Raw genomic sequence first — 17,453 nt, 5'->3', positions numbered from 1 at the left:
ATTTGGTGTGAAACACACACATTTTTTATACCTGTTTTTATGCTTTTTTGTTTGTTTTTATCATTTGTATTAATGTTTTTATAATGATTTTATTTATATGCTTAGGTTGCTTGCACAGGTGTCTGGAAAGAGATAAAAGACTTGCACTTTCTGTTTGCAGTTTTTTTTGTTATACAGTATTTGAAATAAAAAAACACTGCATTTTTAGAAATATCCGTTCTTTTTTGTATTATTCTTGAACACTGACGTGGCATCCTACTATGGGTTCAAATGCAATGGCCTATTCTAAACTAACGTGATATGCAACTTTTATTTCCGTGAATGAATGTCAGTTTTCTTTTCTTGCACATCGTTGCAAGAAAGCTCTCTGTTCACTGTTGTAGTGAGATTACATTCTTTTTTAATGTGAAATTATTGGGAGTTGGTAAGAGGTGGGGAAAGTTGTCTGTGATGAAAAGTTCACACCTGGGAGAGTCTGATGTAACATAAACTCTTTATGACTTTGGCATATAGGCCTTTTAATGAGACTGTGGGCAGCAAGATCACCCATTATGTCACGGATTTCATCCTTGGTGTGTACAGACTAATTAAGCTTACAATACAATAACCTTCTTTAATTTCCTGTGAATATTTCGTCCGAAAAATCGGACTTGGTGTGGACAAGCCTTTATTTTAGACTAAAAAAATTAGATACCTTACACAGGGTCATTCACACCAAGAACAATAACTATAAAGATAACTATGGCTTTGGATTGAATGCATCTTTTAAGAATGAGCATAGCGCTGTAGAATCTTTGGTTAAGAATAATTTTGTTAAACTATTAAACCATAACACTTGCCATCACGCATGCACCTCTTCCTCTCCCTATCCCTCTTTCGTGCACTCACATACACGATGGCATAGCATCCTCTTTGTGACAGGTCCCTTACAAGCACATAGCCCATTGTGTATGCCTATGGAAATAATTGCTATCAGTCAGCTCTTGGATTAACATAACAACAGGATTTACACTTGTGATGGAAGTTGATAGACAATTGTGTATCAAAAGAAGAAAGAAAAGTTAGCATAATTAAATGCTTTTGAATGAAAATTTTCAGCATATCGCCATAGCCTAGGCTACTATCTACCCCCCTTTTTGACAACTAAAATATCGGTTTTTACATATCGGTTATCGGCCTCCTGTTTTGGTAATAATTGATATCGGTATCGGCCCTGAAAAAAACATATCGGTCGATCCCTAGTTAAAACTACAGTATGACGTTAGCAAATACAGGAACTTTTCTAGCTTATCGAAGCTAGCAGGCTAACGGTAGAAAGTGTTCTGACAGAAGGCACATACAGATCAGACCAGACGCTATCAATGGTTACTTATGAACTTCAAACTCAGGGAGAAGTTAGTAGAATCGACGATGTAGCCACACCTCCCTCCCATTTGAATTATCATGTACCACGCCACACTGGCAGGGGAGGTGGAGTAGCTACAATCTATCAATCTAGTCTTCTCACATCTCCCAAGCTCACACACAAGTTTAAATCTTTTGAAGTTCTAGTCCTCAATTTTTTACCGCCAGACTGGAAAACTAATCAGCCTGTAACTGTGGTCACATTGTACAGACCTCCTGGCCCCTACACTGAATTCTTAGAGGAATTTTCTGATTTCCTTTCTACTTTAACTACCCAAACAGGAAAAATACTTATATTGGGTGATTTTAATATTCATATGGATAATGTGAACGATTGTCTCACAATTGCATTTCAATCCCTAATTGACCATGTCGGGTTCTGCCAAAATGTTAATTCACCCACGCACCGAGATAACCATACTATTGATCTAGTCTTGTCATACAGCATAAGCATAGAGCAGTTAACAATCTTGCCACAACACCCGACCTTAACTGACCACCATCTAATTACTTTTACAATGACATTACAACATGCAGTACCTAATTTAGCTGAATACTACAGCCGCGGCTTATCTGAAAAAACTAATGCAGACTTTCTAGAAAAAATTTCGCTTACGCCTGCCCCATTCCGGACTCATGTGGTAGGCCTATCAGAAGGCCCTTTCCTTAATCCAGCCGAGGTCGACTTGTTAACTGATAATGTGATGAACTCATTACGCTCAACCCTTGACTCAGTAGCACCACTCAAAAAGAGAATAAGAAAACAAGTAAGGCGTGCTCCATGGTATACCACACAGACAAAAACACTCAAACAAACAGCGCGTAAACTTGAACAAAAATGGCGTACCACTAAATTGGAAGTTTTTCGCCAAGCATGGAAAGATAGCCTTATCACCTACAAAAAAGCACTCAACGAAGCTAAGTCAACCTACTATTCCTCGCTGATCGAAGAAAACAAAAACAATACAAAATTTCTCTTTACCACAATCTCCCGCCTGACGAAGAGCCACACCGAAGTAACCGAATCTATCCCTATTTGCCTAAACAGTAATGACTTCATGAACTTTTTCAATGACAAAATTAAAACAATTAGAGATAAGATTAATAACCAATCAGTCTCACCAAATATTCATACTCCATTGCTGAACGGTAGCGAAAATATAATTGAATCACAGATGAGACGAACAACGATAAATTCATTTACACCTATCGACATATTAGACCTCACTTCCACAATCTCTTCATCAAAATCTACAACTAGTTTACTAGATCCTATTCCTACCCATCTTCTGAAGACTGCTCTCCCTTTCTTGGACAATGCTCTGCTCCAGATTATAAATAACTCACTACTATCAGGCCATGTACCACAGTCGTTTAAGTTATCTGTTATTAAGCCATGCCTCAAAAAGCCTACCTAACCTGGCCAACTATAGGCCTATATCTAATCTCCCTTTTTTGTCAAAAATACTAGAAAAATAGTGTCGAAACAAATTGGTACCTTCTTGCATATGAATAAAATCCAAGAATTATATCAGTCTGGTTTCAGAGCTCACCACAGTACTGAATCAGCCTTAGTTAAAAGTTTTTAATGACCTCCTCATCGCTGCCGATAATCAATATTGGTCCTCCTGGACCTCAGTGCTGCCTTTGACACCATAGACCACAATGTACTACTCCACAGGCTTGAACATTCGATAGGCATTAAAGACTCAGCACTCGCTTGGTTTAGATCAGTGTTTCCCAAACTTTTTACTGGGGACCCACTTTTTAAAAATGACAGACCATCGCGACCCATTTCACTTCAAATACCCTGCAACCACCAATATTGTTTTAGGCCACAGATTCTCCTACTTTTCTATGCCTTCCCCAACCATACATTGCTATAGGATCTAGATAGATAGATCCTGCTTTGAACACGGTTGTGTTGCATTTTGAGCACCATCAGCGTGAAAAGTTGGAAATAACTACTGAAAAGATATGTTGTATGTAATGCGCATTAAAAAATGTTGTAGGCTACGTTGCGTTGCAGACAAATGGGTCCATAACACTGTGGACGTCAATTCCGATGTAAACAGCAAATAACTCAAGTCGTTATGTTGTATTGTTGTATTGTATTATATTGTATAGTCGTTATCAGAACAAGAGGCTTTTACGCAATAGCAATTACTTTGGAGTTAGAGGTAGAAAACGAGAGGAATAGTGTTTAAAATATCCATTTAAATTGTAGCCTAATATAATGCACTGTTGTGCATTTTAAATCAGAAATAAGAATGTGAGGAGGTTGCTATTAACTTTAAAGATTGCATCTACAATCGAAACTATCTACATGCAAATTGAACGGCCTTATGTCCGGTCTATTGATGTCTGCTTTAGTTGACAGCACGGTCACTAGATTTTAATCAGTAAAGTTGAGGAGCTGGCATCTGTTAATGTTCGTGCAAATAGGCGGATTCATGTCCCTTAGTTTGCAACTGCGAGGTAGGCTACATGGCAGGCGCCCACATAACGGTTTCATTTTGAGAGGTAGATATCCATGCTCTGGCACCCCCTCTGCGCTGCGTTCATCCCCCAGTTTTTATGAGCTTTTATGACAAAACCGTGACTGTGGTAGTTAACAAACTACATCCTAATAGAAAACTGTTAGCTTTCCTGATATCAAATGACAAATGGTATCACAACATAAATTGTGCTGGCGACCCAAATAAAATCTCCTGCGACCCACCTGTGGGTCGCGACCCAGACTTTGGGAAACACTGGTTTAGATCATACCTTTCTAACCGCAGACAATTTGTACAGGTTCACAATAAACCGTCTACCCAGACTATGGTAAAATATGGGGTGCCTCAAGGCTCAGTACTAGGGCCCCTGTTATTTTCTCTCTATATGCTTCCTCTAGGCTCAGAAATTAGGAAACATGGCATTAAATTTCATTCTTATGCAGACGATACACAACTATACCTTTCCATAAAACCTGACTTAACTCCGTTAGCCAAACTTGACACATGTATAAGAGACATAAAGACATGGATGACAAATAATTTCCTGCTTTTGAACTCCGATAAAACAGAAGTCATGGTTTTAGGTCCTAAAAAGACGAGGGATATCCTATCCTCATCACAGGCTACATTTACTGATCTTCGACTATCCTCATCCACAAGTGTTAAAAATCTAGGAGTTACAATTGACCAAGACCTATCACTAAGTAATCACATAAAACAGATTACCAAAACTTCATTTTATCACTTAAGGAACATTTCAAAGATAAGGAAGTCTTTATCCTTACCAGACGCTGAGAAATTAATCCATGCTTTTGTCACCTCAAGGATTGATTATTGCAATGCTCTATACGCTGGCTGCAATAACACCTGTCTAAAGAGCCTACAGCTTATTCAAAATGCAGCTGCTCGCACACTCACTAGAACTAAAAAATATGAACATATTTCCCCTATCCTGGCATCTCTACACTGGCTGCCTGTTAAAAGTCGCATTGACTTCAAAATATTACTTCTAACATACAAAGCCATTAATGACCAGGCACCAGAATATATTAAAGATCTCCTAGTCCCATATAACCCACCTAGACTGCTACGATCACAGAATACTAGCCTTCTTGTAATTCCAAGAATCTCAAAAACTACAGTAGGAGGCAGAGCTTTCAGCTATCGCACACCCCTCCTCTGGAATAATCTTCCTTCCTCAATTCGACTAGCAGACACCCTCCCTATTTTTAAGTCTAGATTTAAAACATACCTCTTTACTGCCTCCCATAGTTAGGTATGGTGCGGTGTGGAACTTCACCCACCTCAGGGATTTTTGGAATGGACCACCCTGCTGAGTCCTCGTGTGACTGGCACCCCAGTTGCGCGTGCGATGGTGGTCACTGACCATACCTGCGCTGGTGCCGACTACCCCTCACCATGCCTTAGTTATGCTGCTATAGCATAGTGCTGTCATGGACTTTTCATGTGTCACGCCGTACAACCCCCCCCATCCTCTCTCCCCTTCTGTACATCTCTCTTTTTTCCCCTTACTGTACCTCACTTGTGAGGTATATCACCAGTCATCAACCATCCATGTGTTGGCCCTCCTCTCACCCATCTCACCTGAAGTCCCATCCTTGACTGCCCTATTACTGTCCCCCTATCTGGATTCCTGGCCCGTACAGCCTAGCGACCCATCACCTGCCTATGACAATTCTGCCCGGATTCCTGGCCTGTCTGCCGACCCACCACATGCCCCATTACAACTCCCTTCCCCTGGACAAATCCAATGCTGGACTATTTGAACTTTCTGTCACTAAATCAGGATTAATGAATTATCAAACCAGATACGTAATCACCCCACCTCTTGTAACTTTCTGCTCAAGTGCTTTTTAACACCATGTCTTATTCTCTACACCTGACTATCATATGCATTTGTCATGTATACAGACCTGACTGTCCTGTATTGACCCTAGGCAGATGGGTCAGGCCCTTGAGTCGTGGATCTGCTCGAGGTTTCTTCCTATATGTATCTCCAATTCTAGGGAGTTTTTCCTTGTCCCTGTTACCCATGGGCCTCTCTCTTTCTTTTCTTTTCTTCCTTTCTTTCCTTTTTCTCTGATTGCCTACATTCTGTAAAGCGCCATGATATGGGTGGGGTCAACACTCCTCTAACTTAAGCTGCAGCCAGTTAAAAACAAAACACACCAACCGACCAAAATCGAAGATCCTCTTGCTACTCTGAAATCACCGGTGTGAAAGTACTTTGTCGTTCATTCACATTAATTAACACTAACTTACTGAACTTAGCAAGTAAACAGATGATCTAAACTTAGCACAAAAAGTAAGGAAATTTGTGTTTAGATTATTTCTCTATGGCAGGGGTGTCAAACATACGGCCCGCGGGCCGGATGCGGCCCGCTAGATGGTTTAACTTGTAGAGAATACAAAAAATCTCTAGCCCATTCCTGTGAGGAGTTATGAATTTTCAAAGAAATAACCGAAATGCTCAATTCAGCCGCTAGGCGCAGCCAAAAAACAAAAAAAAAAGTTGACTGGTCCTGTGCTGTCAGTTTGGCTACATTGTCGGGAGAAAAGCAGGCGTTGCGACAAAATTCAGAGACAAAGTGCAGCCTGCAAACGGAGGACAAGATGTTTGGGCATTTTATTGTATTTTGCACCAGGAAGTGTTGTGTTGTAAAACACTAAACTTGGATCATGTTAAAGTGTGGTTGTGCAAACTGTAAATTTAATCAGGTCGCGAGGTCTGACTCACCGTCAGTTTGACTGTTTTCTTAGCTGTAGTACGGTGGTTAAGCCGAGGTGCCGTACTCAAGCGTTTCTTTGAACTACGAGAGGAAATTGGACAGTTCTTGGAGAAAAAAGGCAGACCAGTAGCAATTTAAATGCCCGGAATGGGTGCAGGATCTGGCCTTTATGGTGGATAGCCTATTACACAGCACCGCCACCTAGCCTACAAAATTATTTGATCTGATGTAACCTAATCGTATCAGTTGATTGTATTGCTCATGCACTGCTAACTTATGTTTGTTAAATTCATTTTATTTTTCATACATTTGCACATTTACATTTTTAAGGCAGGATGTTAACTTTCTTCATAGCTCCCACTTGAGTTTAGTGTGGTGAGTTGGTTCAGGTGGTCAGATGTAAAAATGTAGGCCTATCCACTCAACTATAAAAATAAACCAGTTGTTTATGAGAGTGAAATGCATTTTATTTCAATTTCATTGGCCTCTCTGAATAAATGTGTAATAATCTAATATATCCCTTGTCATTATGTAGGCTACAAATGTAGGCTGAAGGGTAAAGCATAGCCTACTGAAAAAAACTAAGCTGGAGATTTGGAGTTGTCAAAGGATGTTTTGCAATTATTTCACTGGTCCGGCCCACTTGAGATCAGATGGGCTGTATGTGGCCCCTGAACCAAAATGAGTTTGACACCCCTGCTCTATGGTAACAATGCTTTTTGGCAATACATTTTATACTGGGGCAGTCGTGGCCTACTGGTTAGTGCTTCGGACTTGTAACCTGAGGGTTGCCGGTTCGAACCCGACCTGTAGGCACGGCTGAAGTGCCCTTGAGCAAGGCACCTAACCCCTCACTGCTCCCCGAGCGCTGCTGTTGTTGCAGGCAGCTCACTGCGCCGGGATTAGTGTGTGCTTCACCTCACTGTGTGCTCACTGTGTGTTTCACTAATTCACGGATTGGGATAAATGCAGAGACCAAATTTCTTTAAATTTAACTTAGGTCTAAGATACTATGTTACCCTGGTAACAATCAGTTACAATTAGTAACAGTTATAGAATGCTACAGTCAAGAAGATTCCACAAAATCATACCTAGTCTATAAATTGTAGAAGGTGAAAATAACATAGCTGAAGTGTCAATTTAAAGACATACAGTACTGCCCTCTGCACCTTGTTTGACCTAAAGACAAGCATGTTCTGCTTGGGTAAAATTGAGCTGAGTTGATTAGATGTGGTTACTCAGGCGGTCATGTTTTTTATTTTGAAAAGAGTCTTATTTTAACCAGAATTCATTGCACCATAGTTCTACTTAAGACAAAGAGTATAAAAGTAATCTTTGCTTAAGATAGTCATAAACTAAACTGCTTTGTGCAACGGTTTAGTTTAAATGTCTATATGAAGCCGGACTATCTACTGTATCTAAGCTATAGTTTTGTGATTCTGGCAGCTGGGGTTAAATTCGGGCTGGCTTCCAGGCTAATAGAGTTCCACAGTCCCGCCCACCGCCGATTCCGGAAGTAAAAATTCAATACAATTTCTCCATTGTCAAGTGGAGTATAAGCCATAAAATCGTAACCATCTATGGTAGACTTAAAACCAGCTATGACGTGACTAAACGATTATACATGCCCATGTAGACGCCAAAAGTTAATGGGGCATTAACCTTGTTTTGAGAAAAAAAAATGTATTCGCGATTTAATGGAAAAGTACTACACTATCCAAAATCCTAACGTGTAAAAGCCGGTAAAAGTAGAGCCTTTGATTGGTAGAGATGACCGTTGTTATGGAAATGTTTATGCCACTGTTCCCGCAACTGTCGGCTCGTTACTCGCTGAAATCAAGATGGATACCGAGGCTGTCAGGACCGATGTGTGGCCGTCTGATGAAAACTGTTTAGCTCATCATAAAAGTTGAATTTACTCAATGGAAACGGTAGGAAGTTAGTCATCTTCTTGTCTGACATTAAAAAAGAAGCATGTTAAACTAAAGTTAGGCTATAAATGTTCGAAATGTGCAGTTTGAAAATAGCCTGGCTCCGCCCTCCTACGTACTTCCGCTCAATTTTCCCTTCAGTACGTCGTCTGGGTCTGCAGTATATTCACGGGTTTTCTCCTGCAAAAATCTGCAGGTCCAATCAGCAAACAGAGGGAGTGGCTGGGAACGATGACGCTGAGATTGTGCACTAGTTTGAGCCAGACATACGTCACGACCAAACGGCTGGTGATCAAAAAAGTTAATTTAGAACCCTGATTGTAATTATTATATCTCACATTAGTAAAGCAGTCGTCTGATGTGCATGTTTTCACAAACTTTGTGAACAATGTTAACACTTTAAACATTGACTGCTTTCAATTGCAAGTGCATACGACAATATAGCATAATAGTAATTGTGAAATTGATAAGCATAATAATTTGATTGGGGGGGGGGGGGTGCGTGTACAGTAGGTGGGCCCAATGACTCCAAAGTCTGCCATGACCGGGCCTCAAGTCAAAGAAGTTTGAGAAAGGCTGCTTTACACTAACCTGACTCCGCCAGATGGATTTGCTCCGCATATCCATCTGGGAACTTTTCATTGAAGAACTTTTGGGAAGGGGCGGAAATACTGGTTAGCTGATTGGATAAACCATCTGTCTATCACTACCTTTGTTGGTTATCGACCATGGAGGTATTATATATAACTGGAGAGAGTGACTAAGTCCCGCCCCCATTCATTTCAATGGCCCATGCTAGGCTAGCTACTTCAGCCAAAAAAACATGAAATTGACCGCAGCCATCTTTACGAAAATGGCGTTTCATGGGTGTTCGTTTCCGGCACCAGCTAGAATTAGCCTATTAGATTCCACGTTACAGACGGAGACAACGTAAGGTACAACGGTATGTCGTTGATGAAGATTGGACATTCCATCAGAGGAAAAGAAGTTGTTCGGGAACGTGCTTCACCTCGTTATAAGCGCAAATTCATTTAATTGGTTGGGATAAAATTTTGGGAATGGTGGTAAAGTTTGCCCTGTCTCTGAAGTCCTAGGTTATTTAATGTGATGTTCATATGTGATAATAAAGATGCGAATCAATATTGTGTCACTTTAGGCTTCACAAATAATGATCCCTAAATACTATTTGGACAGGTTGTAGGCCTATTACGCAATAGGCTATCCAACGAAAATGACTATTAATTAAGTAGACATGGTATGTAAGAAACGTGTGGATAGCTGGGATTTTTGCTGCACCCAGTGTGAATTTGCAGCTTGTTAAGCCTAGGCTACATTTGCAGGCAGACGAAATGAAGCCAACGCAAGTTAAACTTCCGATAGAAGCGCACATCCCTCGGGTATTGTGGTTCGAGCAGGCATAGAGTCTGCAACTGTTGTTGGACATTTGGCTTTTGCCTCGACTGGCAGCCTGAACATTTAAATCAAATGCATAGCCTAATCATGTCAATGTTGCAAGAAAGCAAACAAAATAAGTCATTGACATTTGTTTCGTTTTAAATCACTTGGGGAGACAGGGTATGATCCAGACGTTGCGTTCTACAGAACTACAGCCTGTGCGTTTTAAAATAGTCTTCATACACAACGCAATGAGTAGGCTAATAATTGGATATAGGTCATTGCTATGCAGCTGCCAAAGTGTATGGTCATAGTCAGTTACTTTAAGGTAATTACTTGGCACCCCGCATATACGGCAAATAATAGCCTAATATGACAACATTAACATTTTTCTTTTATTTACCACAAAGTCCGGTAATACAGCCTAAACCATGTAGGCATTAAGTATCAGTAGCTTAATCCAAGTAGTTAGTTGTTTTATTTGTCGTCTTCCAGAAATGCAAACCAACATGGACGCGCGAGGACGCTCGTGCCCAACACTAAACTCGTGCATGAGCTGTCATCTACCAATCAGCATGTAAAAACTGGTGCCGGAAGTTGCAACCATGTAACGCCATGTTTTCAAAAATGTCGGCGGCCAAATGCCATGCTAAGTGGCTGAAGCTAACCCTTCAAATCCTGACCCCCTGTGCTCATCTCTGTGGATGCCGTCATGTTGTTCGTTGCGTCACACCTCAACCCGCCTCAAAGCCAAAGCTGATTGGACGTTCGTTTGGTGAACTGCTCCAAATTCTCTTTAATGGAAATGGTGCATTCAGAGCACCTCGGAATGACAAGGACCGCCCCCATGGCTACTTTGTTTTTCCGACAGCAAGTGTTCAAGTGCTTTGCCATCGAATGTGTGACAAACACGGATGCCACAACAAAGGTTAAAACATACACTCACTAATCCTAAACAAACAACTGTATTTGCTTAAAATATAGTGTAAGATGCTCGTGAAAGAAAGATATGCAGCTTTTCAAGTGATAAAAAAGTGATAAAAAATTCCCAAGATCACATTAAAACTGTTGGACATAAAAGGCCACATGGACTACAAACGAACTACAACGTGACGACAAAAGTGATGACGAGCCCCTAACTGGGCAACTCTGTTAGCAAAATCTAGCCCCAGTTTCCGACCTCTGACTCACACATTACGTGACGTGAATGACGCGGAATGATGATGTTTTCACTCGGAGAAAGGTTTTTACGAAGCCCATGAACGCTAGGATAGTATCCAGACTGATCTGCGAGTGAAACCCTGAAGCTCGCGAGATCAGGATGGGCTCACGAGGCTAGCTTTACACTTAGGCTACAGCAAAAAAATCAACAACTAGGCTATTAACGTTTTCAGTATCACTGTAGCAGAAATCACATGAGAAGATGATTTTTTCATCAAGGAAACTTGTCGTTTTTCTGCCTTATTTTTCCGAAACTATTTTATTATTATTTCCAAGCCTTATGTAGGCCTACAGCTGTTACAAGAGGGTCTGGTGTCCCTTTGTTATGATGCCCTTCCTGCGAAGGTCACTCTTCTCTTAATGACTTAACCAAAGATAATGAATGCGTAGCAAGATGGGTCGTCCTAGTTCATGTCTATGAGGGCAAAGTGGAGTTCAGTCAGAGACGGGCTCTGGTTCAGTTCCCGCCTGCACAGGGGCGTGTCACTGACGTATGACTTACGTTTGAACGCCTCAGTTCCACGCCAGACAAGCCAGAGTACAAAATAAACTTGGTGTACACCTTCATTAATGTTCTCCCGACTGGAGGGTCATACTATCACGACATTCTACTGAAATAGGGAGGAGGGTTTGGAGATCATGATACCGTGTCCGAAATGTGCATCCATTGCTTAGAAAAATAAGGCTTTGACAAATTCTGGGAAATTCTTGGATTCTGCCATAGACCTCAATGTTAAAAAGAGAGCCGATCACTGCATAAATGTGCGGGGGCGTGTACTGCTACCCTATTTGCATAAATTTCCAGGGACAGGAAATGGCCTCTCATGAAGTATCTTCGTAATCAACCATCTTTGACTTAACTCCCTCTCCAGATGTCGATTGGAGAAATGAATGGGAAACTAAGCTCTCTCGGAGGAGGGGCGGGATTGGTGAGCTCTATAAAATAAAAGAGAAATATTCTAAATAAATTTGCATTTGTGAATGCACATTGCCGGTTCTGACCTCGCGGCACGTCCATGTTGCCTCTTCACATTCTTAAACGACACAATAACTTTAAAGACCGAAGACTTCTACACTCAACTCTTCTAATCTACTCTAACGTTACTATAGACACCATCGGTACTGTAGTCAGTTCTCACTGTGAATTGACATGAAGCTACCTTGGCTTCTTTTTCGGCTTCTTTCTTCTTCAAGAATGCAATGATATCGACAGTCTCTTTTTCTGCGCGGTACTGTTGATTTGTGAGTTCTTCATTAGCACGGGCAAGTCTGCGGGCGGCCTCACGGTACTCCAAGCGTGAGCTCTCGGTGATACCCAGCCTGGTTTCCCAAAGAGCAGCATTTGCTTTCGCCCTCTCGATTTCAGACTCTCTTTCACCTTTTGACTCCTGTTTTCCCTCTTTTTTACCTTTACTGCAACAAAGTGAACGAAAAAAAATTAACAATAACAGCAACTTATTTCGGTAGACACGCATAATGCATGAATGGGTTGTTAGAAAAGTCAATCTAGCTAAAGTAAGATCTATCTAACGATAGCGTTACGTTACTAACGTTAATATTTCACGCGTAGCATAGGTTTGTATATATTTGTGCATCAGCTAACGTTAGAATAATTCAAAAAGTCTCACCTTTTCCCCTTCCTTCCTTTTTTCCCTTTCTTCTTAAGCATGGTCCTTGAGTGTGATGAAGAAGACACTTAACGTTTACAAGTAACCTTTTGTTTACCTGTGTTGCCACAGCAACGCAGGACGATTACAGTCGGGCTGTTTCCATAGGCTGTTTCTCAAAGTCTAAAGTGGCATTCTTCAAGGCTGCTATTTGAAGGATGTTAAATCATCAAGTCCCGCCGAAGTAGGCTACTGTTCCAACGTCAAGCATCCATTCAAAGGCCAAATTCTACAAAGGCTGTCCTTTTGCCGAATTTTCGAGGATCCGTGTGTATCCTTTGCGTGCTCGGAACACCCACAATCCTGTGCGCACAAGGCCTAGGACCTACTAAACAAGGCAGTTCACTATGTATTTAAATTGAAACATAGCCTAAATAAATGGGCTCAGGTAATTTTTATAACTTTGAACTCTTACACCGTAATCATGTAAAGAAGGCATTTAGGAAGGGTATAAACCAGTGGCAGAAACAATGGGTGTGCACTATGTGGCGCATAGGGGCACAGTACCATGAGGGCAAAAAGGCTTTTTGAAAAAGCATTTTTTTTAATGTTTTCTTTATGTAGCTGGGGTTGTGCGTTTCTAAATCATTTCTGCATTTCCTCAATGCTATAGCCTAACATTTTAGAAGACTAACAGACTAGAGTAGGCGCCCTATCATAAGATTCCATCATATAATTTTGACATAGAATAGGGAACGGGGGCGCCGTGAACGAGTAGTGAGTTGTCTATGGAAAATGATGGATAAAGCAAAATAGCTGTTGGGGGCTAAAAATAGAAAAAGAAAGAGGGAAAAGGAGATGGCATGCCAATAGTTAAAAAAGTGGATGGTGAAAGGCAACAGGTAGCCTCTCTACATCAGTGCTAAATAATATTTAGTCATCAATTGGGTGGCTGCCCCACCCAGGGGCGAACTGGGACCAAATATCGCCCTGGCATATTTGGCCCAAGCGGCCCTCAAATCAGTCGGGCACACCTAATTAAATACAAAATCTTTGCATTACCCTTAAATATGCATATATTTTCAACTGTCATGGAGCACTGAACGTGATGTAGGCCTCATTGGCTATCACTCTGACTGATCATGGTACTGCACATGATCTCCATATTCAAGTAGGCTATACAAGCAATTAATAAAGAAGAGTTTCTGCTTGAATTCAAAGTATCATTTCAAATTATTCAATAGGCTACATTTAAACTATACAATGCTCAACTGACAGCAGCACAAAACAGTCACTGAAGCCTATGTGTAAAGAGCTAAATTGCCTTGATTGTCTTAGACATTAATCACTGTAGGAGAACTGAAACATGAAATAAACAGGGCTGTTGCTGGAAATATGTTATTCCTGTAGGCTATACTACCTACCTACATTGCTACATTTTGGAACAGTATAGCTACATTAACTAATTATCAATGTCTTCCAGTAGCCTATCGTATAGGTTACTGTATAGCTTAGTTAGCTTGTGCATGAATATGACTTGATGTTTTGTAGCCTACATTTCCGTCAGTCTACAGTCTTTTAGCCCATCCTTACCATGATAACTCTTCCAAGATAGAACCCTTTCGACGCTCTACTTTGAGAGACCAATCACCACTCATGCCATCGACGTTGAATTTTGGGCATCTGATGTGACGGAAACTGATCAATCTGACCAACAACGATTTGACACTCTTTTGCTGTCCGGGTTTGCAAATCATTTTTAGAACATTTAAGTTGCACTATTTGTTATTATAATCACAGCACGGCCTTACTATGTTATCATTACCATATCATTACATTATCGCAATTAATAAGTCATCATAATCATCAGCGTCAGCATGGCATGGCATGTCACACATAGCCTACCTGCTGAGTTCTTATCATGTAGCCTCAACTAGGCTCCACCACCTGCTCACTGTCCCTCTGCTCTGTATGCTTGCTTACATCCTCGTTCAAACTCAACAAACTTCAACATGTTGCTGACATATGCTAGCCTACTTGCAATATTGTATTTTTGAAGCTTCTACATTGGTGTTACTTTTGCACTATTGCCACTACCGGCAACCGCTGCAATTTCGTGTAGGCAACTTCGATTAACTTTTGATGCGCTCACAGAATCCTGGCTCTGAGCCAAAATGCGAGGGGTGGGGCCATCCCCTAGGTAGCGTAGTCATCTATAACTTCCTCTATGAATCTGCCACACATGCATAGATTTGCTACCAAACTTGGAGGCTTGCAAATGTTCATGTTCATCAGGGTTCTAAACTTTTTTGATCACCAGCCAATGTGGCTGGTAACATTCTAAAGTTATTAGCCAATCAGAATTTCCACTAGCCAAATTTTTCCGGTGAAAATACTGTAAGAGAAATTATGAGTGCCACTGAATGCATTTGATCATTTTATTAACATTGTTGCCATGAATAGATAACAAAATATACACAGAAAGTGCAAACACTTCATTTTAAGTTTGGATCTATCTATCTATCTATCTATCTATCTATCTTTCTCTGTCAATATCCTCATCCCCTGCTTCATTGCTCTTCTCGCCCACAATGTCTGTCCCAACCACCGCCGCGTTTAGTTTAATCTTAACTTTTTACTAGGGCTGTCAAAAGATTAAAAACAATTAACTAATTAATCTCATATTTTGAAATTAATTAATCACGATTAAAAAGTACATTTTCTCCCTAAAGACTAAAGCTTCTTAAGTGGCATATTAAATACAACATAAATCACAAAATTAATGAGTAACCACAAAGGTAAAAGTAAAACACTTTTATATTATTTAAATCTTCTTCTTCTTCTTCTTTATTTATTCAGGGGGGTCAGTTGAGAGCAAGCTCTCTTTTCCAATGACGCCCTGATTACATAAACAATATACAACAACGATATAAAGCAACAATCATAGTTCACACATACAAACAGTCTGCACAACACCGGTAATAAGGTTTCAAAAACATTCCAAGGAAACCAAAGTTTCCAATTTCAGCGCATGTTGTAAATCATTCCATTTTTTGGCAGCATAAAATTCAAAAGCTGTTTTTCCTAATTCCGTTCTAACATGAGGGACAGTCAAGGTTAGGACATTTTGTGTTAACGGAAACCAAACTAGTCAAATATTGAGGTAACATACCAAGTAAAGCTTTATAAATAAAAATCATGCAATGTTGCTCTCTTCTTGCAGGTAATGATGGCCATCCAACCTTTTCATATAAAACACAGTGATGAGTTCTAAACCCAACACCAGTGATAAAGCGAAGTGCAGAATGATAAATTGCATTGAGGGGTTTCAGTGCGGAAGAGGAAGCATGCATGTAGATAACATCGCCATAATCCACAACAGATAAGAACGTGGACTGAACAAGTTGTTTTCTACAATTTAAAGTAAAACAAGCTCTATTCCAGTAAAGAAAGGATAATTTACCTTTCAGTTTTCTTATTAATTCGGAGATGTGATTGTGCCCAAATATTTATAATTTAAAACTCTTTCAATCGAAGTTCCGTTTAAGGTTAAAATAGCGTTATCAGGTGGAGGAGGAGACGACAACCTTGAAAACAACATATACTTTGTCTTTTTAGGATTAAGTAATAGTTTAAGGTCAATAAACTCATGTTCGATAACATTAAAATCAGATTGCAGGTTTGCCAAAGCTAGTTCAACAGAAGGGGTAATTGAATAGATGATAGTGTGAAATAATTACACAGTAATGTTGTTTTAAAGTTTGAATTTCTTAAGAAATATTACTCATTTGATGCTGTTTAACTCTTTTGATGCTGTTTTGATGCTGTTTAACTCATTTGATGCTGTTTTGTTCACACATTCTCACAATGATCTTTTTTTACCAGCTCCATGCAAATATAGCCTATGGCTAGTCCACGAACTTTAACATTGTTTGTGCCATATGCATAGCACAATATTAACAATGATAAGCATGTTGGTATCAACAGCTTTCATTCCTTTGGAAATCGAAGCATGTAATGACATGATGGTAGCGTTCTGTTTGCAATTAAAAGTGAATTATGAGCTTGGTAGCCAGCCACCTAGTTAGCTGAGTGGAATGCATTTCAGTCGGCATATCATGTGCCTCATGTAAACAAATTATTTAAGACTTCTAGACTCACCAGTTCCATTACACAAAGGCAAAGACAACTCTTTATATTCTTGTCCATTATCCAAATAACAGTGAGTGCAGCCTATGGGTGTGTTCGAAACGGGTAAAGTTGTTGCCTTTTAAGATATCTAACTGGGGAGTGAGGCAGCAAGTGCGGTTCGAAACCGAAAAAAACAAATTCTGCTGCCTTCTAAGATATCTTAGAATTCCCAAATAACAGTCATTTTTGGAGGCAGCATCGATGCACACTTCATGCTCCTTCATACCCATAATCCCTTGCGGCAACGTCTGAAACAGCTGTGAAAGGTAAACAAACATGGCGGATGACATCGGTAATAGCTGCTGAATCTGTTTAAAATGTAATTTGTGTGACCTTATTTTGCTTAGATTTGTAGATTTGAGATGAGAAATAAACAATTTACTATCTGATTATGCCATTGTTGTAACCATTAATAGCGTCTGGTCTGATATATCTGCCGGCCGTAAAACTAATTTA

The 17,453-nt window shown here is 40.2% G+C and overlaps 1 protein-coding gene across 1 annotated transcript in view; it reads right to left on the bottom strand.

The window, feature by feature from the left end:
• Positions 1-12,871, bottom strand: part of LOC143111315 (basal body-orientation factor 1-like) — a 151,623-nt gene extending 138,752 nt beyond the window's left edge. Inside the window, exons 1-2 of the mRNA XM_076273522.1 lie at positions 12,828-12,871; positions 12,360-12,612 (exon numbers count right to left, since the gene is read on the bottom strand). Of these exons, the coding sequence (XP_076129637.1) occupies positions 12,360-12,612; positions 12,828-12,868 (294 nt within the window). The 5' untranslated portion in view covers positions 12,869-12,871. The remainder of the gene's footprint in view (positions 1-12,359; positions 12,613-12,827) is intronic.
• Between the last annotated feature and the right edge of the window lie 4,582 nt (positions 12,872-17,453).

This window comes from Alosa pseudoharengus, unplaced genomic scaffold, assembly GCF_046254945.1.
Source record: "Alosa pseudoharengus isolate Yale_2024_CS ecotype anadromous, Long Island Sound unplaced genomic scaffold, YU_APseudo_1.1 YU_APseudo_1.1_scf_8, whole genome shotgun sequence".
NCBI lineage: Eukaryota > Metazoa > Chordata > Actinopteri > Clupeiformes > Clupeidae > Alosa > Alosa pseudoharengus.
Note: the sequence above shows the minus strand (reverse complement) of the source record. Positions and strands in the feature narration are given on the sequence as shown.